Source organism: Tauraco erythrolophus, chromosome 18, assembly GCF_009769465.1.
Source record: "Tauraco erythrolophus isolate bTauEry1 chromosome 18, bTauEry1.pri, whole genome shotgun sequence".
Classification (NCBI taxonomy): domain Eukaryota; kingdom Metazoa; phylum Chordata; class Aves; order Musophagiformes; family Musophagidae; genus Tauraco; species Tauraco erythrolophus.
The window spans coordinates 7,201,203-7,221,839 of NC_141482.1; the positions used below are offsets into that span (position 1 = coordinate 7,201,203).

The window sequence follows — 20,637 nt, forward strand, 5'->3', positions numbered from 1 at the left end:
GCCCCACCGAGGGCTCCTGTGCCCCTTCGCTCTGTACCCCAAAAACCAGCACAAAGGCACTGGCTCGGTGTTACCGCAAGGCTCCAGGCTATGAGTGAGGGAGGACGGACATGTGCACGGGGGTCTCCAGGCTGCTTTATTGGGGGCTTGGCCACGGGTCCTGAGGCCAGAGGGGCTGCTGTAGAGCAGGGCCACGCTGAGAGCTCCCCACTTTTCCTCCAGCCACTCTCCCGAGGGGAATGTCTCGGTGTTCGCTTACACTGGCCTCTGCCCTCGCACAGGCAGGGGGCAGTGGGGAAAGCCCCTGGAGCCCGTGGAGCAGGGACCACGCCAGCCAGCCCTGCTCCCTCTGCACATCCCCAGACTGTCCCTGTTTCAGGTAACAGGGATCTGAACCATCCTGATTTCCCCCAAAGTGGGAAGCAGCTGGGAAATGCAAGCGCTGCTGGAGTGTTCAAAAAGCAGTTTCCTACGCGGCACTAGGGATGAAGCAGGTTGGACAGTTGGGCTGCTGGGGGGGTCAGTGTTATAAATAATTCTGGTTCACCCCGTCCCCCTTCCTGGGGGCTTCCTCGCGGGGCTGCAGCCCTAAAACCAGCTGACTTGGTTGGATTTGAGTCCGGTGAAGCACATGTTGTTGGAGCAGCCCCCGCCGTAAATGGGGGGACAGGCTGAGCACGGCCTCCCCACCTTGTACGGCGCTTCTCCCAGCCAGTTGCCCCTAAGAGAAAAGAAGGCATCACCTCTGAGCGCCATCACCTCACCGCCAACACCGGAGCAGCCGGCGAGGCAGGAGGACGGCGCAGGGGAGCTTCCCTCCACGCACTTACTTGATGGCATAGTTGCAGACGAGGAGGACGGCGTGCCGCCACGTGCTGCCCCACACCTGCACGTTGGCGCAGGTGCCGAGGGCACAGCCCAGGCGGCTGGAGGATGCCCACACCATCTGCACCAGGACAGAGAATACATGTCATTGGCGACCGACCGCCCGGACATCCCGCAGCCAGTCACCCCAGGACCCCAGCACAGGGCTCCATCCCACCAAGGAATTGCATCCCACCCGCCCCGATTTCTCAGGCTGGATGCTGTGCCCACTGTGGGCACTGCTTTGTCACCCGAGGGGGGTTCCTCACTGCCCTTTTCTGCCTGCAGCCCATGCTGTCCTGCAAGGCGCCGCCTGGCCAGCCTCACTTACACAAGCAGCAGAGTCTGGGGCGCTTCTCCAATTCACCCAAATTAATTCCCAAACCTCACCCTGAATCATCACTGGCAGCCTACCCTGCACACAGGGAGGTGAAACAGAACCAGAACTCCTCCTAAAGCCTCTCCAGGCTGAACTTCTTCCTTAAAAAATGTATCTCGCCCATTTGCAACCTGGAGCATCCCCAAGCATCCCCATGGACAAGCTGCACAGGGATGCAGATGCCCAGGTAAAGGTTGGAGCCGTGCAGAGGAGGTAATTGGAGTTGTCAAAGCTTTGTCACTGGGCAGGGGAGCAGAGGGGGGTTTTCCACCTTGTGCCAGCCAGGCTGCTGGTGGATGTGCCAGGGGATGAAGGGGCTGCATCCCTGGGGAACCGGACATGGCTGGGCACTATAGAGCTGTCCTATCACAGAGGAGAGGATTCATGTGTGGCAAAAACACAAAGGGGCTTTTCTTTTTTTCTCTTCACCACCTTTGAGGTGCCAGTGGGGTAATAAGGAGAAAAAGACCAAAAGAGGGAAAAAAAAAGCTTAAAATGAAACCTCCCAGCCAGCTGGCCAGAGGGTCCCAGCTGCACTCCAGCAGGCTGCGAGCACCCAGGACCTCCGTGCAAGCGGCCAGATTCCCGCGGGGGCTCAGGGTGGGAAGACATCCCCGCCGGCTGCCTGCACCCCTGCCAGGCACACTGCCTGCTGCTGGCCCCACTGCCTGATCCCGACACAGGCAGCTGCCAGGAGATGATCCCAGATCCCAGCTGCTGCTGGGAGAAGGGCTACTCACTGCATGGGTGCTGCTGCAGCCCAAGGCACTGTGAGCTGCCCCTTGGTTTGCAGCCGGGTCCCGGGGGTTGCAGGGGACTTCCGGGGGCTACAGGGGATTTTGGGGGGTTGCAGGGGGTTTTGAGGGGCCAGGGAGCTGCAGTGCTCACCTGTGTGTAGTGGCTGCAGACAGAGCCGCTGCATTTGGAAGGGCAGCGGGGGTTGCACTCGCGGGGGTGGGGGAAGGAGTAGTGCTGCTTCTCCTGGTGCCATGATTTCACCATGTCCACAACGGAGCGGTACCTGCAAAAGGTGCCGTGTGCGAGGTGGACCTCTTCCACCTCACGGGTGATGGGCGAGGGAGAGGAGGGGGAGGAAGGTTCCACATAGAGGGGATAGGAGAGAGATGCAGGATGGAGCAGGGGCAATGACATCTGTGTGCCAAGTCCACTTGCGCTCGAGGCCAGAAGACCTGGCCCTCGCTGGAGGCGCGTGGTGGAGGTCCAGGAGCCATGTCTCGCTGATCCGTGTGCGGGGCAGAGAGGGGATTAATGCCGTGGTCCCCAAAGTAGGGGGAATACCTCTGGTTTCCCATGTTTACTCTGCTGCGAGAGCTGGATGCTCCTCCTCCTCCCTGGGGGGGCTTGATGTGCCTCTGGTTGATCTCAGTCCTCTGCAACCGCAGCTCAGAACCTCAGCCGAGGGGCTGCTGCTCCTCCAGCATTGTGGGGTGCAGGGGCGCCCTGAGGAGCTCGCTCTGCCCGTGGGGCACTCACCTGCCCGAGTGGATGGAGAGGTTCTGCCCCACGTATTTCATCAGCTGGGGGGGCCCGTGGTCCCAGAGGCAGCGCGCAGCCCATGCCTCCGCCGCCCTGGCCAGCCGCTCATCCCACACCTGGCCGGGAGGAAAGGAAAAGGGCAGGCAGGGATCTGGGCTGCCCGGAGGAAGGGAGAGGAGAAACCCGCTCCCTTGGACTCAGGAGACATTTCTGAGCAGCCCCAGGTGTCCAAAAAATGTGACTCACACATCGGGCTGGGAAAATCCTGCAGGAAGCAGGACAGTGTGTCCAGGAGTGATGGACCACCCCAACCGCCCACCGCGGCTCCTGGGCATGTACAGTACCCGCCGCCCCGGCAGAGCATGGGTGCCCTCAAGCAGTGCAAGCCCTGTGTGTGTGTGATTCCCTCTAGGAATGAGCCCCTTCTGCAGAAGATGGAGCCGAATCCAGGGGTGAAACTTGCAGCTTTCCCCAGCCCTCCACCACAGCCCTGGCTGCAGACTAACCAGTGAGGACAGCTGGTTCCTTCATGCATTATTTAAAGGTTCCTCACCCATCCTGAACCACTTTGGGGAGATGCCTGGGAGAGCTGTTTTGGAAGGCAGGAATTCAGACCAAGCAAGAAGCAGTGCAGGATGCTCCCGGGCACGTCTGATCTGCTCTGGCACCCAGTAAGCCAGGCTGCCTCCTGGCTCTCCCAAACCAGATCCAGGGACCACCCAGCCACTCCATCGATGCCCCGGTCCCCTCCCTGGGAGAAGAGCAGCACGTGGCACCTCCTGCCCCAAGGGTCCCACTCTGTGCCTGCTGGAAGTCCCTCCTCTTGGTGACTCCCCATTTCTCCTCCCTTTAGGAGCTCCAAGCAGGGTCGAGACAACCTGGGGAAAGCTCAGCCCAGGGTGACCCTCAGCCAGAGGAGTTGCCTGACTTGACGAGGCTGCGCAACCCCTCTCTGTCTCCCTCCTGCACATTTCTTCTCCCAGGGGCTGGTGTCCCTGGGCATGATCCCAGGGGACCCTGGAGCTTGAGATAGGGCTGTCCCTCCTGGCTGCGGTCAGGGAAGAGGCTCCCACCTGGGCTTTGGGCTGGGACCTGAGTTTTTCATGCTTGCAGTCACCTCCCTTTCCCAATGCCACCTCTGCAGCTCTGCTGGATGGATCCTGCCATCCCGCAGCCAGCAAGATCCCAGAGGTCCCAGGCATGGGATCAGGGGTCCTAAATCTGGCCCTGGGTGGAAATATCACCCCGCTGGGACTCCATCCCTCCCACACAGAGGCTGCATGGGTCTGCCCTGCACCAGGGACCTGAAATGTCCCCCAGGACAGATGTTTAGCTGTGAATCCAGAGCAACGCCCTGACATCCCCATGTCTGGGTGCCATGTCCCTACCAGGTTGGGTGCCCACGTCACGGGTGAGCCCCTCCACCCCACCACAGCACCCAAGAGCTGTGGCCCCAAAAATCAGAGCACGACTCACCATATATTCCATGTTGGCGGCAGGGGGGGACACCTGCGCCCGCACTTGGTTGTGATAGTCCAAAATCACGCTCATGTCGCGGGGGGAGAGGTATCGCTTCCGACGGCTCCGGGAGACCCCCATGCCCCACAGCAGGCCCACGGCTCTGCCCTCGGTGGGGGACAGGAGCTCGGTGGCGTTGGGCAGCAGGAAGGAGCTGGACTGCTGGGTCAGCCAGAAGCTCAGGGCGGTGAGGTGCAGGTGCAGGTGGAGCACAGTCATGCTAGCCTGGCCAGCAGGATCAGCCGGCAGCTTTCCGCTCCCGCACGAAGTTAAGCAAGGATAAGGCAGATAGCCGGTCCCCGCTGCCAGAGCGTGGATCTAGGAGAGAAAACAACACAGGCACCGCTCAGGTTTGCAGTTCACATGCAAACGCCACTTCCCAAAATAAGATGGAAATAAATCTTCCTTTCTTTCCTTTTCAAAATAAATTTTTAAAATTAATCTCTTTGATAACCTCATTTATCACAGCAAATTCCCCGGGACTGGCAGGGAGATGACTGGGGAATTGGTTTTCTTATTGTTTCTTTAAAAAAAAAACAAACCAAAATCAGTACTACATTGCCCCCGTTTTTTCACTCATTGCACGTACCTGCCAGGCAGGGGCTAATCAGGAGCATGCTGAGATACTTGCTGCAGCCGCCTGCCTTGTAACTTCCCAGGCATTTGGGGAGCTGAATAAACCCCCAGCCCAAACGGCAACCTCATCCAGATAAACGCACGGCAAGTTTGAAAAACATCAGTGAGAAATCCTAACGGCTCTTTAGCTCAGGGAAAGAAAAATACACCACCGCGAAACCAGAATAATCAAAAAAAAAAAAAGAAAAATGCTGGAATATCTCCTTGCCTGTCAGCCGAGGCACCTCCTCACATCCCTGCCAGCCCTTCCCCGGAGCAGCGGGGAGGATGTTCCCCCGACTACGTACCTTGAGGACTGAGCCAAGAGCAGCTGAGCCGGGCGGGCGGCCGGTGGGATTGACCTTTGCGACCAACCTGCCGGGGCAGCTGCCGGGGAGGCTCAGCCTACCCCCGCCGCACTGCCCGCCGCCACGGCTGACGCAGAAGCTGCATCTTAACTCTTCCCCTAGGGAATGTCCTGAAGTTTGGAAAGAGCCCGGCTACGAGATTTATAGGCTGGTGGACGCATTCGCGCGCACAGGCGTGCACGTGGGAACGCTGAGCTGCGCGCGGTGACGGCGGGAGAAGCGAGCAGAGCCTGGCTCGCTCCTGCAGCGGGCAGAGGGGCTGCTCAGAGGCTGCTGGCTGGGGTTTTGTTATGACCTACCTATGGGGAGAGATTCCCAGAATCGTCTCTCCACCAGTCATCCTCCCCAGCTGGGGTCTTGCTGGGAGCTGTGGATAGGGAAGTGAATCCAGATCGGCGAGGGATGCAGAGGGGGCTTTGCCCCAGCAGGGTGGCAGCAGGGCGGCAGCAGGGCTGATGCTCACCGGGAGCCCCGGGGTCACCCTGCTTTGGTGCAAACTGAGCAGATGGCAGAAATGTTCCTTGCCAGGGATGAGTGGGACATTGCATGTTCCTGGGCCAGCAGCTCTCCTCATTGGAAATGGAGCTGCTCGCTGCGTGGGCTCCCCAAGGACCACGGTTTGCTGCAGCCTGCTGGGGCTCTGCCCGCATCTCTGCATCCCAGGGCTGGTGATACCTGGCCAGGGGTATCTCAGGAGAAAAGAGCCCCTCGTCTGCAGGCTGTGGTCCCCCCAGGTGTCTGTCCCCAGGGAGGGGAGATGGCTGCACAGCTGTGAGAGCTGCAGACAATCCTGCAGCATCGAGTGTTTCCCTGTCACATCCCAGCGGTCATAGTGCCTGGGGCCGCCTGAGTTATTGCAGGTCACGCCAAGGTGGGGAGGGCACTGGGGCTGCATTATGGGGAGGGGTTTTTTTAATGACTTATTGTTTCACAAAAGACAGAGCCCTGAGCGATGAATGCTCATCCAGTACCATGAACTGCGAAGATTTGCATTTAAAATTCTTTTCTGAGTTTTTGTTTCCCTGGGGCATGGGGAGAGCAAACCCACCGCGGATCCCGCTGCCATGCAGAGCCAAGTTGCATCGAGCATCTGCGCGGAGGCGAGGCAAGGGTTTTGTCTTGAGTGCAGGTTGAAAGCACTGCTTAATCAGCACTCCGCGAGACAATCCAAATTCCAGGAACTGGAAGGGGTTTGTGTCCCTGCCAGGCGTAATATCCTGCAGCCCAGACTGGCCCGGCTGCCAAAGCACACGGTATCTGCAGTGAGGACCTTGCTGGAAGCCAAGAAGCACACGCATTCAGCTGGATACGGCTGCAGGGCCGGCAAATTCTCATTTTAATGAGCATTGAGGGGAAAAAAAGAAATAAATCACTGGGTTCACGGGACTCTCTTGGCAGAGATGCCCACCGATGCTTTTAAGACTGATACACACAGCAGCTCACTCCAGAATAAGCCATGACGGGACTTGCAGGATTCCTCCGTCATGTTCGTTTCTCCCATCTGTTGGGTTCAGGCATCACCCATCACCCATGCATCAAGGTGGCAGGTGGTGAGATGAGCCCACAAAGGGCTGAGCAGGGCTTTTCCCCTTTCCGAGGGGTGGAATCTGGTGTGATGCCTGAGCACCCTCAGGCATGGAGGAGGTCGATGTGGCTTTCCATTGCAGGAGCCTCCTCTTCACTAGGGTGAAACAAAACCAAACCAAAGCCCTCTTTGAACAAAACTGTTTTCCCAGGTAATGCACAAACTCTGTTACTCTCGTAAAATACTCCTCTTGTGAACTGGCAGAAAGACTTGTTTTCCACCTTTGCTGAAAATTGTTCATTTCGTAGAATCATAGAATGGGTTGGGTTGGGAGGGACCTTCAAGATCGTCTAGTTCCAACCCCCCTGCCATGGGCAGGGACACTTTCCACTAGATCAGGTTGCTCAAAGCCGCATCCAACCTGTCCTTGAACACCTCCGGGGATAAGGCATCCACAACTTCTCTGGGCAACCTGTTCCAGTGCTTCACCAGTACTGCCCCAAACACCACCAGCAGCTCCAGCTACCCTGGTGCCTATCCTGGCAGGGAAGAAAGGTGAGGCTTTTGATGGCTTTTTGCATTTCTAGAGCCCTGTAGAGGTTCAACACATCCAGAACTTGGTTCTTCCACATGCATCATGAAAGGAGATCTTCCTTCTGACTTAGAGGCCAGAAGATTTGCTCTCCGTGTGTTGTGACATGAGAAAACCCAGACTGAACTTCTGAAAGTTTATTTGTGATCTCCCTGGAGTGAAACATGCTGTTGAGCTGTAACCCAACTGAGATCAGTCCTGAAATCTGAGGACTTCCGAGTCATCTTTCTCACTGTTTAGGACTAGCTCCTTGTAAATGTTGAATCCCTTTCTGAATCAAGTTGAGATTTAGAGGAAGGGGTGCAGAAAAATAAAATCTCATGCTGAAGAGGTGACTTCCCAGGCTGCAGGGATGGGGGGATGAATTCCCAGCTGCCAGCAGAACCCACTGTTTCCACTTCCATATTTGCTAGGACATGAGAAAAACTAAAAATAAAGGTGAAAAAAAAAAACTTTCCCATTTTATATATAGCGATGCTGCAGGGAGTCGGCAGTCGGGAGCGCAGGCAGAATCCCGCACGTGTGGGTCTGACCACCCAGGCTGGGCTCGACAGGGTGGCACAGAGCAGCCTTGCCCACAGCCTGGCTACTGACCCACTCTCCGAAGGCCACCTGGGCACAGCCCCAGCTCTGCAAGCTGCAATTTGCTCCTTTTACTGGTGCAACTGGCCAGGTGGGGATAGGAGCTGACCCTGGGAGCCTTTACCAGCAGCAACTGTGGCTGAGAACACAGCAGGACTAATGCCAGCGTGGTGCAGAGTAAAAACAACTTGTTTCAGGTTATTAACTAAGGTGCCCGTCAGGGCTAACGGGATCCTCTGTGATCTCTTTGGTCACTAGTGGGTGTCAGCGCCCCCCCTCTCGCCCTGTCCCCCAGAACGCTGTCGGAGCTGTGGTCCCCACCAGCAGCCCACGACTGTCTGCGAGGAAGCTGCGAAGGCCACTGGCTCCAGCCACCGCCAAGGTATAATTGGAGCCTTTGAAAGGTGAGAAATTTTTCCGCCAGCTCTAGAAATAAATGTCTCTGAAGCTGAGCGCTGCGGATGGTAGCTTCTCGCAAAGGTGTTTTTTACAGTAACTGGGCTAAGTTTAGGAATCCACTTAACAAGTAGCACGGAAGCTCCTCTCAGCACAATTCAGCAGACAGGTAATTTGCTGTTTGCTGACGATTTACCTTTTAGGCCGGTGCTGCGGGTGCGTGACGGCCTCGCTGCACTCCACCAACATGCGGGGAATGTACTGGTCAATGGAAAGAGGGGCCCATCGCACCACGAGCCACCCAAGACCAAGATAGACCCAAACCTAGGACCCGAACATCAGCTGTGACCTCTCCAGCCGCACCCCAGCTGGGTTCTGGGACCCCCTGCCCCAGAGCAGCGCTGTGCCCGCCACCCCCTCCCCACTGCACACCCACCACTTGCCCACACGGGTGCAGCCCACCCCCAGCTCTGCCCATACACATGGACACACACAGGAGCCAACAGCCCTGGGAACGTGAGGATGGTGGGTTTTTTCTTATTGTGCTTATCGCCTGCTCTCCGTATTATCGGCTCTCAGGCTCAGTGGTGGGAAACCCATCAGTTCCACCCCGGAGTCCCGGTGGGAGCTCCCCATCCCATGGGGCAAAACCAGCCTGCACGAAAGGCATCACCTGGGGCTCACTGAGATCATTTCTTTCCTAGGCATCCGACACTGTAAGCATTACCTGCGTCATGGTCGGGAAATGCTGCAGCTCTGGAAAAGGGCTGGATCAGCTGCTGGTCGAGGGCTACCAGGTCACAGCCCCGAGAGCCCAGCCCCCGCCAAGTGAAGTCAGGACACCCTGGCAGCCTCACTGTGTAATTTTCTCGCTTGGACGGGTGTGTGCCACAGCTTGACTGCAGCCCCTGTGTATTCAGTCCGTTTTCCCTTTTTTCCAAGACCAAAATTAAGATAGAAACTGAGCACCTGGCACTGGTTCACAGGCGGGTTTGTCGTGGCCGCACAGGGCGGTCTTGTTCCTGTTGCTCCTCTTATCGGGGGTGGCCCCAATGCTCATGGGCCTAGGTCCCCACCGAGGCACCAGCAAACACCCTCCAACCATCCCCACCGCTGCACGGGTCAGCACTTGTCTCCAGCTGCAAAATGTTTTTTTTCCGCATAAAAACGTTGCTGCAGTTTGTTTGTTGGTTTGTTTGGCTCAGATTAAATAATGGTGGGGCTAAAAGAGATGCTGCTTTTCCTACCCAGCTCTGAAGGAAGAAGGAGTTGTTTGTAGTGGTTTAACCTTCCTTGGGATGTTGGGACGGGGTCTCCTGAAGTTGTTGCTTCACCCCATGGCCTGTCTGGGGCATGTTGGGCAGGGAGGAGGACATGGCTCAGGTGGGTGGTGACCACTCAAAGCATGGCCAGCTTTAAAAGCAGACGCTGGTGAGAGCAGGAAGGTGGTGCAGAAGGAAAGACATAGCACAGGAGCTCCCAGGGGCATCTGGAGGAGATGGGGAGACTTTGGGCGGGAAAGACATGCCCATACGGGCTCTTGGTGTATTAGGATCTCTTTGCAAGGCTGAGCAACGGCAGCGGCTCAGCGCTCCCAGGGGTCCCCAGGGAGGCCAGCAGTGCTGTAGTGGAGCGAGCACCTGAGCGGCAAGATGGAGGTGTAACCCTGAAGCTTTTGGTCTCCTGAGTGACACTGGGCAAACCACCTTCCGTACATACTTCTCCATCCATACATTCATGCCAGTCACATCTACCAGAGGCCTTTGAGGGTTGCCAAGGGCCAGCACCGCTCCAGAGCTGGTCCTGCCCTTCCAGGCAAGCAGGGCAGGACCATGCAGGACTTCTGCCACACCTGCCTGTCTCTGGCATTGAAGCTGAAAGGAGCCTCAAATACTTTTGCTCACTTTTACAAACTCTTTCTGTACCTGCACATCTCGGGGCTTCCTGGCTTCTGCCTTCTGTTCAGCCTGCACACACTTGACCATCCAAAAAGCAACCTCCTGATTCTTGGATTGCTAACCCGAGGCAGAGCCAAGCACGCATGTAAGGTATAAAGGAATGGACATCAAGAGTACTGACTTCAAAACCATTTGCCAGGTGATATAAAGAAAGGAGCTGCCTGAGCCAGATGCTGCAAGAAGGAGCTGCAGTCCTCAAACTCACTTAGACACCTTGTCTGCCGCAAGTGATGAATTTTGCTGTTCCGAAAATGTGAAAGCCTTTGAGGAACCATGCAGCTGGAGGTCCCAGCCAGACATGTCATGTCAGTGTCACAATGGTCCTGTGGAGCTGCGTTGTGCTGCAGAAGCTGGGAGAGGGTCGAGCTAGGAGATGGATATAGCCATGGTTTTGGGATGGAGAAGCTCAGCAAGAAGAGCCAAAGGTGTTGTGACGAGTGCATCAATGCCTCCTTCCCACGCTGGGCCATCGCGCAGGGTTTTGAAATGGAAAACAAGCAGCAAACAACACAATGTCTTTATGGATAATCTGTGCACAAAGAAAAAGAGAAGAGCACTAGCAGTGCACTTCTAGCACTAGCACTAGCTTGTATCGAATTTTCCCTGTCTTTCAAGTGGAAGAGAATGCCCTCTACCATCAGCCCCTTGCCAATGACCCACCTTGCCCGTGACCTGGTGCAAGCGTTGGTGCTGGCCGGTGTGTATGCCTGGGGGGGTCATTACCCCTCTGCTCTGGGCACTGGGCAGAGTTTGTGTTGTTTCGTGCTGGGATGTGTTTCCCTGCCCTCTGAGAGGTGCTGGAGGCTTTGTCACTGGCCACAACAGCTACAGCAACGGTCACTTGCAGATCCTGCCCTGTGTGAGCTTCGTGTCAACACGGAGCACATGGACTTTCTTAAATTGTGGGCTAATCTGCCCGGCAGTGAATTGTTCCTGCCTGAAGAGCTCGAAGCATGGCTGTAAACCCCAAGAGCTTTCCGCTGCCACCAGCCCAGCCATGGCACAGCTGGGACTCGCAGTGCCGGGCAGGATGAATCATGCTGTGCTCCCAGCCACAGGCGCCGGGGCTGCCTCGGCAGTGCCACCGGCTGATCCCCGCTGCCGGTAGTGGGGGAGCCATCCCAGGGGGCTCACACCAGGAAAGGCTCCCGTGTGGGGAGGTTCCCCTTTGCTGGCCCTGGGGAAGGGGTTGGTATGTCAGAGCATGACCTGGTTTCCTCAGCCAGGACACCCGTGGTGGGTGGCACAGGGGTGACCATCCCAGCAGGACCCGGGTCCCTGATGTGCATGTGCTTTGATCTGCCAGGGATAAATTACAGTATTTAAAATACACTGGGGAAAAACACCACATATCTAGGAAGGTGTAGAAGGGAATCAGATTCCAATCAAAGCCTTACAAGGACCAAACTAGTGATCTGAAGTTTAACTGAACATATCCAAATGGGAGCAATTCTCTCCACGTATCTCCCAGCATGGAGATGTGCTTCCCCCGAGGTCTTTTCTCCCCTGACCAGGGAACACGCTGACATGTGAGTCCCTGAAAACCCTGGAACTGGGACACCTCCTCTGAAGACAACTGTCTGCTCTGAGGGTGCTCTGAGTGCCAGCAGCTCCACTGAGCCCACGCTCCCCAGCGTCTGCCCTTTGAGGTACAGAGGGACCCAGATGGGGGATTCCTGCAGCTCATCGGTGGCTCTGTCCATCACATGAGCTGTGTCCGTGAAGTGACACAAAGGTCTGACCACGGGCTGCACTGGCACATCCGTGCTACTGTGACCTTGCCCACGTGTCATGAGCGATGGGGAGCAAATGGCAACAGAGCTGAGCACACACCAGTCCCTGGAGCACATGCCCCACAGGGACGGTGGTGGCCGGTAAGGACCAGGGCTGATAAGGTTCGTGCTGCCTCGTCCTCCCTACTGCTGCTGGCAAGGTTTAACAAGCCCACGCAGGCAAGCGTGGCACAATCCACCCTTCATTTTGCCAGCAGACATGCTGGTGCCAGCTCCCACAGAGGCACCTGGCAGGTTGGAGGGAGGTGCTCAGTGAAGGAAAGGACAGAGCCCATCTGCCCCGCGGCCCGTCTCACAGGACAGCAAACACTGAGCTCACCAAGACAGCTGTTGCCTTTGGCACGTCCCTCTCCCCGCTCCACTTCTCTGGCAGACATGGAGCGCGGTTTTACCCCAGCGTCCCGTCTGCTGCCCAGGTGTTACTGTCAAACCGAGCCCGCCAGGGCAGTCGGGCCCCCTGCGCCCAGCTTTCCCTGCCTCGAAACCAGGGAAAGTGAGGGCCATGAGGCAACTCCGCACCCTAGGCCCCCCCAGAACTTCCCCCAGCGTCTTCCTGGCACATGTCCCACAGCCATGGGGAAAGACACCCTCAAGAACCACACGCTGTGTCCAGCTGGACCCCGTGTTACAGCCCCAGCACTTCCTTTTGGGCTTGTCAACATCCAGCTGTGGGTTCCTGGATGGGAGAAAGGGAGGGTGGCATTGCCCCAGGGGCCATGTCTGAGCCAGGGGGGTTCTGGGTCAGGTTTGGGCTGGAAGGTGAGGAGCAAGCTTAGCCCCATCCTTCTGCATTTTCCTCATTTGTTGCTCAGCTGTTTTCAGCTTTTCCTTTCCCTTTTTTTCATTGAAGCTGGTATTTTCATGCTGTGCTGATAAGAGAGAAAGCCTGGGAGTGCTGGTGGATGGTTTGGTGCCTGGGGCTAACTGCTGGGTGTCCTTGTAACCGCCCCCTCACTGACTGCTGCAGTACAGACACCAGGGATGGAGGGCCCAGCAAAGCCCTCTTTCCAAAACCAATACCTTGGACCCCTGTAAGTGGGTTGAGGGGATGTCAGAAACTGAAACTGGATAAATTCATGGAAACGTTATGTGATGGTATGTCTCCTGGCATGGATGGCACATGATGCCCACCACTAAACCTGTGAGAGCAGGTGGGAGGTACGCTGAGGTCTCAGCCTCTGTGAACAGCTGATGCCCATCTGGAGTAATGGTTGAATAAAGTGGTTATAAAGCTGCTCTAGCAAAGCTGGGAGCAGCACTGGTCTTCTCCCCAGATGTGAAAAGGACCTTCCTCTGCCTGCTCCAGTGATGGAAAGGATGAGATGTCTCTATGGGTTCATGGACTGTGCTAATGGGAAAACCTCCAGGTCTCCTCACCACAGTGTTTTGTGTCTGCCTGCCTCCTGAAGTGGTTCAGCAAACCAACAAGGCTCCCCTCTGTGCCTGCTGAAACCTCTCCAGCTGTCTCGCACAGATGACCGTTGAGGTGATGAGGAGGTTTAATTGACTCTGACAAATATTTGCCTGTTGCTCTGGGTTTACAGAAACCTCGCTCCAGCCCCAGCTTTGAAGTGAAGTTCAAAGCCCCAGCAGTGCTGACGTCTTGGGGGCAGCGAGCTCTCCCCGGTGTGCTGAAGTGCTGCTCTGCCAGGAGGGGAACTGTGTCCCCCGTCCTCCTCTTAGGGCACCTGATGTAGCATTGGCTTCTTCCATCATCTCATGGAGTCCTGCTCATCTCCCCACACCAGGGTAAGAACTGCTTTGTCATTTTTTTTTGAATGTATACTAAATTAACAGCTGAGAAAAGTCTTTTTCCAGCAAAGTGGCAGAACATGATTCTCATGTGGGCTTTTTTCTGACCTCTGAACAGTGCCAACAGAGATTGGGCTGAGTTGCACATCTAGAGTGGGCTCATATTAAAAAAAAAAATAGCTTGTTTGAACTGTACAAATAAACACTGGTGAAAAGAATCTTGTCTCTTTAAGTGAAGCTGGTGAATGCTCTGATTTAGTTAAAACACTAGGATTTGGCTTTAATCTTATTTTTCACCAAACTTAAAGCTGGGGGGGGTGGAGACATTGTTTATTCTCAGAAGAGGTAGAGTCCAGGCAGCAGGAGCACAACCTTCATCACCCACCTCCTCCTCAAGCTGTAGGTGACCCCTGCCTCCCCATGCACTGTTGACCACTCTTTGTACCTTCCTCCCACCATGGTCAGGAGCAGAGCAGACTGCTGTATTTTGAGAGATGCTCTGTTCCTGGCAGACTGGAGTGTGCTTCATTGGTGAGAGTTGAGAGCAGCCAGTCTGGCTCACTTTGTGTTGGGGAAACTGGGACAGACTGTAATAGACCAGTAAGGGCCCTGCCAACCTCCTGTGCCTGATAGTAAAATCTCATGAGATGCCCTAGAAAGCATCTAGATGCAGAAGCTCTCCAACAAGCATTTCAGGCTTAATTTGCCTTTTGGGTGCATTTAATCCTAATAGCAGATCTCCTTCTACACCTGGTGGGACCCCCAAGGCACACACAGCGAAGCAAGTGCGCCCAAACTCCTGCAGAATCGGAAGGGAATAGTCCTGGCTGGAAAAAATGGAGATAAACCAGAGCCCAAAGCCCAGGCACCAATACAGCTCTGGGCTTCTCCTTGAGGCAAACTCATTTCTCCACTGCCCGGCTCCCAGGGATGGCTGACCTGGGCATTGCTCAGAGCTCTTCATGCTCAAACATCTCCCCACCTCACTGTCTTTCTGCTCATCTTGTCTTTCAGATGCCACCTGTGGCTGCTGACCACACTACAGCTCCACGGCCCTGGGCATCTTTGTTTCTTCTGAGGAAGGCTGAGGTGTGGGGCTGTCCTGTGGTGAAAGAGCATGGTGGGGTGAGCAGGAGGTATTCAGCTCGCTGAACACAGCAAACACAGAGGTAAAAACCTGAACAAATCACTTGCAAAGGAAAAAATATATTTTTCTATTAATTTAAGCATCCAAATTAAGACTGTGACAATCTTGAGTGCACTGGCTATTCAGCATACCTTTTGAACATTGCTTGTAATTATTATTTTTTATCTACAGAGCATTTCAGTAGTCATTATGGTCAGAGCTAATTCGAATCATGTTTCCAGCCAACACTTACGTAGTTAACCAAGCCAGTAAAGCATAGATTAAATATTATGTACGTATATTTTTAATTTTACACTTAATATTTGTAATTATATATTTGACTGAAATAGCCACAGCTCATGTTATGCGGCTTCTGTGTCAGTCATCCAGTCAAGAAACCAGAGCTATTAACTGTGGTCCCTGCAGCTAATCAGCACAAAGTCACTTCCAAACTTTACACCTGAATACATGACTCTGATTCTTTCCTGTAAACACACGAGCTAAAAATGCGCCAGTAAAGTTTGAAAAGTTCATATTTCTGAATTTACATAAATAAGTACAGACCATTTCCTTCCCATATTTGATCAGTTCCAATAAACAGTAGTTTCTTTGTCAAAAAAAAATGCAATATTTTTGTACAGTAGCTCAAGGGCCACCCAGCAAAAGGTTTCGTAGAAACTGTCATTGTGAGTTTTGCGTGATGTTTAATCAGTGATCAATAATCCTTATAGAAAAGGAATAAAAGGAAACAAGTAACATTTTTAGCACATGGCTAACAGAAAGGTTAATCAGACTGGGCAGGAGTGCTCAGAGAGCACTACCTGCTCAGCCTGCAGGGAAAAACTGACCCAGCAGCTACCCCTGAAAGACAACAGAGTGAAAATCAAATTAATTCAAATGTGCAGGTGTTGGGGTTGAAGGCTTTCTTTGGCAAACACAGAAGGTGTGCATTATATGCCGTGTGGAGAAAAAGGAAAAAAAAAAGGAGTATTGCAGCAAGGAGCTGCACACGCAGCCACTGCAGCTGCTCAAGGAAGTCAGGTAATTACAGATAAACATGACTAATTAAGACCATTTTATGCCAAAGTGCATGTACACTCAGTCACATGAATTACATATTTTTTCATGTATAGTCTCATTCCACTTCATCTGCTAATGAGTTTTTTAATTTGTATTGTAGGAGGAGTAGCTATTTTACATCTTTGTGAGCTCTGGTTATTTCTAAGCTCTTCAGACCATTATGGTCTCCATGTGCAACCTCACAATTATCTCTAAAAGAAATTTAGGAAGGAGAACAGAACCTCTCTTGTGTCCCACTAAGGGTATGGGGATACAGAGATTAAGGGACTTGCTGTAGCTGGAGAGGGAGTATGTCAGAGCCACAAATTAAACCCAGCTCCTCAGAGTCCATCCTCATCACAAGACCATTGTCTCCTGTAAATTAAAACCTGTCATTAGTCTGCTCTGCTGCAATCTGGCTGTGTGGAACAAGAAATGTAAATATTTTGTAGCAGTAGGTATTAATTTGTAGCATTAAAGTTCGTGCCACTGAAAACTGAATTGGTTCTTTATTGTGCTTTGCCCTGTATCCCAAAATATTTTGATCTTTGGATATAACCACCAAATATGCTGAAAATTCCCTGTGGCTCAGATCATACCCTTCCTATTCATTAGAGGAGAGTTGGAGGGGAAATGCGTGACCTGCAGAGGTTTTCATGCCAGGTCCAGAGACGGTTCAGTCTGTACAAACTCCTTGGGGTTAATTTTCACACCTTTTTCCAAAGTTCTTGGGGTTTCAGGATTGAGAAAGGCCTTTCCCCTTTATTTGGGCAGCCACACAGGTGGTGAGGTACCATCACCTCTCTTCTGTCTCTCGACTCAACCTCTCTGCTGTAAATAATGCAGCACCCGCTCACAGGAGTGAAACTTCACCTTGGTTCTGCTCAAGTTGATGCCAAGATCCCAACAAAGCTTGTTGGAAGAGCATCCCTCCTCAGCAAAGATCTAGGCCAGGGTGAGGGAAAGGCTGCTAAGCCTCTGCCCTGGGCTGCATTTCAAAGGCATCACTGACACAAGGGAACAAAGTAGAATATTTTTTTATAATTTTTCTGAAGCTGACAGTGAATAGAGAAGGCTGTGGAGCTGAAAGCACTGAAGTTGATAGACAGTGTCTCAGCAAAGGGCCAAAACTATCTTAATCTCCAAGCTCCTATTAGGCAAAGAAAATACAGCACAAGTTATGCTTCTGTAGCACCGCTCATGCAAACATCCCAGGACGCTCCACGATCAAACTCAAACACAATCAACCATGGAGATGTGAGCAGCGCTCACCAAGGAAAACAGAGAGCAGGGCAGGCTCGGCAAGGATGAGCGGCACGGCCACCGCGAGCACCTGGCTTCCAAAGGGAAGGGCTGGGGGGCTGGTGAGGGCCCCCACGCAGGCAGTGGTGGGTAAGCAGATGCCAGCAGGGTGTGGGAATCACTGTGAGGCAGGAGGACAAGCTGGGAAGAGAGGTTTCCCAGGTCTGAATGGGCTACTACTGGTGGGGTTAACTCAGCCTCACCGAGTGTGCTGCCACAGGCCGGTGGCTCTGCCAGGCAGCATGCTGGTGGGGGCACCCACCATTTCCTCCTGGTGTCCCTGGAGAGCACCTCCCTGCGGTTTCAATTGGCTTGTGAGAGCCCACCTTTGCTCAAATCCAGGTTACAAAACAATAGCTGCTCATGGTTTTGTAAAACAAATTTGGGTAGATTTTTTCTCCTCCTCCAGGCAGCGGAGAACAGTTCAGTTCAAACTTCTCAGTCCTGCTCCACAGTGAACCTCCAAACCTTTACCAGTTTATTTTCCAGCGTTGGCCATCTCCCTTGCTGGGGCACTCACGATGGCTGAAGTTCCTGCAGGGCTTTATCAAAGGGCTGAAGACTTAAACTTCAGTGACTCATCCTGCAAATGGCTTTAAGGCACAACCAACTTTTCAGTAACTATCTTGTTGCCTTCTAACATGCAATGTTTTTGAGCGCGTTTTGCAGGACGAACTTGTGAATTGGGGTCTCATGATGCTTATGCGTGAGGCTGTGACACCACTGTAGCATATTAGGACACAGCATCACGAAGATGATAAGAGGGCTGGAGCACCTTTCCTATGAGGACAGGCTGAAAGAGTTGGGGTTGTTCAGCCTGGAGAAGAGGAGGCTCCGGGGTGACCTTATAGCGGTCTTCCAGTACCTCAAGGGGGCCTACAAGAAAGATGGGGAGAGTCTGTTCAGGAGGGCCAGTTGTGATAGGACAAGGGGTAACGGTTTTAAAATAGAGGGAGGTAAGTTCAGGTTGGATATTAGGAAAAAATTTTTTACCATGAGAGTGGTAGAACACTGGAACAGGTTGCCCAGAGAGGTGGTGGATGCTCCATCCCTGGAGACGTTCAAGGCCAGGTTGGACGAGGCCCTGAGCAACCTGATCTAGTTGGAGATATCCCTGTTCCTTGCAGGGGGGTTGGACTAGATGACCTTTGAAGGTCCCTTCCAGCCCTAACCATTCTATGATTCTATGATTCTATCATTTTCTCAGCATTGACGTGACAGCAGATCACAGAGGAGCACCATGAGCCTGAGCAAAATGCCACTGTCTTGTAAGAAGGTCTGAATTTCTCCACAACTATTTAAGCACCCAAATTAGGTGTACAGTTGCCCTAGACTCCTGACAAGGGTTCTAAGGTTGTCTCTCCATTGACCATATGCTGAGACTGGAGTGACTCTGTTTCCTGATGATGATGCTCAGTTCTGCAGAAGATACTCATATACTTTGCAATCAAAGAGGTTAACAGATGATTAACAGAATCATTGGAATGAGATAAATTAATTTTCTAAGCAACTCAATTATTTAAAATAATTAACAACTCAGAGTGGCATTGTTCTTGCTCCAATGAATAGTGAAATACCTGGTATAACATGGAACAATATGACCAGGAAAGATTTCCCCCAAACCTGCTGCAGCTCGGGAGTAGGATGATCTTCCCAGAGAGTTGGATCTTACTTCAAATCTCTGCTTGAGCGGCTGAGATCTCCACATCTCTTGTCCAAATAAGTGCTCTAAGCTGTGGGTGACTGGGCCTGCAGGGACAAGGCTCACCAAGCACTCTTCAGCTCTGAAAGTGTCTCTACATCCCCTAATGAATCTATCTCTGCATCCTTTAAAGGCAAAATGTGATTTCTCAATAAAAGAGAAACAATTTGGTTTGGACCTTGGTTCAAATTGAACCAGAAAAAAAAAAAAAACCTCAAATTTTTAATCAAATGATCTGGAAGATTTCAGCTTGAATCAGGCAGTGGTTTGGTGAGGTTAAGGAAAAAGATATGAAGAAAGGGAAGGACAGTCACATGCCCTGTCAGCCACACCTGCTATACCTGACAAATTAATTCAGTTTAGTATGGTTTATACCTGTTGCAGTTCAATCGGGTGTTTGTGAGAGTTCTTTGGGAACCTTCTGCAATCCCCCTAGAGCAAACTCTACTCCCTGCTTACACGTAAAAGCCTTTTCTGCAGTTTCGAAAGGCCTAAATTTTGCTTCTCTGATTCTTTACGGAAAAGCTGCAGTCAGCTCTTCAAAAGGACTGTTGGCCTTAGCTGGTGCACATGGCAGCAAATACATGGCCTGAAAGTAGAGATTTACTCTAAATCTGCAGGACACCTGGACCCAGCTGAGCTTTGCTCACTGCACTTGCAAGAATCCGCAATTTACAGAGATAATCCTCAGACTTTTCAAGCTGGGCTGAAGATAGACACATTTCCAGCCCATGCCATCAACTCCATTCATCAGGAACAGGTGCCAAGGCTTATGAAATCCTCCCGCGGTGTGGTAGACTCCACAGCATGCTTCATTAGCAACCAGCCGAGCAACTCACCACCTCCAGCTCGCAGGCATTGCAAACAGTCTGGAGATCAGAGACCCAAACCTGGGAAGCAAAGGAGGGGAGGTTTCAAAGGCAGAGGGGGATTTAGGCAGACAATGCTGGACTGTGTAAAACCTGCTCCCAGACCCTTATCCTCCCTCGTTTGAGTGAACGCAGCTGTCTGTCTTTTCTAATTCAGGGGTACAATGCTGTGGCTGGAAGTGCTAGACATGGCTGTGGCAGTCTCATTAAAAACAACATCTAATAAATTGCCAAATGCCATTTACCCTAGATAACCTCCTTAGCTGGAACTCTGCGTATCTACTGGAGCTGCTTTGATGTGTCCTTCTGCTCTTTCAGCCCAGATGTTGTCATAGATTTGCTGATGATGACTGCAAACTGGCTTTGAAACGCACTCTGGCAAGAAATACTTTCCCATCCTGTCTCAGATAGGGTCTGCTTTTTTTCCTCCTCTCACATTTTTAGTGCTGAGGCCATTGGGATGAATAAAAGCTCTTTGTTTGTTTAGCTGTTTCTCTGCTTGCTGATGATTTTTATATTTTTTAAAAACTAAGTTGAAATGACAGCTGCAGGAGTTCAATAGATGAAATAGGTCTCAAATACCACAGTGACGGCCATTGCTTGGGCCACTTGGAGCTATAAATATGGGCAGTGAAAATGTGCAGGAGCCTTAAGCACCCCAGAAATAATTTCTCCCTCTCTCTTAAGCTCCAGGAAAAAAGTAAAAAAATTCTACTGAGTAAGGAAATTCTCGAATTTTC

General features: G+C 52.7%; 1 protein-coding gene across 1 annotated transcript; it reads right to left on the bottom strand.

Moving 5' to 3' along the window:
• Window positions 1–588: 588 nt before the first annotated feature.
• On the bottom strand, window positions 589–4,477 carry R3HDML (R3H domain containing like). Its single transcript, XM_086623017.1, has 5 exons — window positions 4,217–4,477; window positions 2,738–2,856; window positions 2,132–2,264; window positions 831–946; window positions 589–721 (listed from the first exon to the last, which is right to left on the bottom strand). Exons 1-5 carry the CDS (start codon window positions 4,475–4,477, stop codon window positions 589–591), a joined length of 762 nt encoding a protein of 253 aa, XP_086479143.1.
• Between the last annotated feature and the right edge of the window lie 16,160 nt (window positions 4,478–20,637).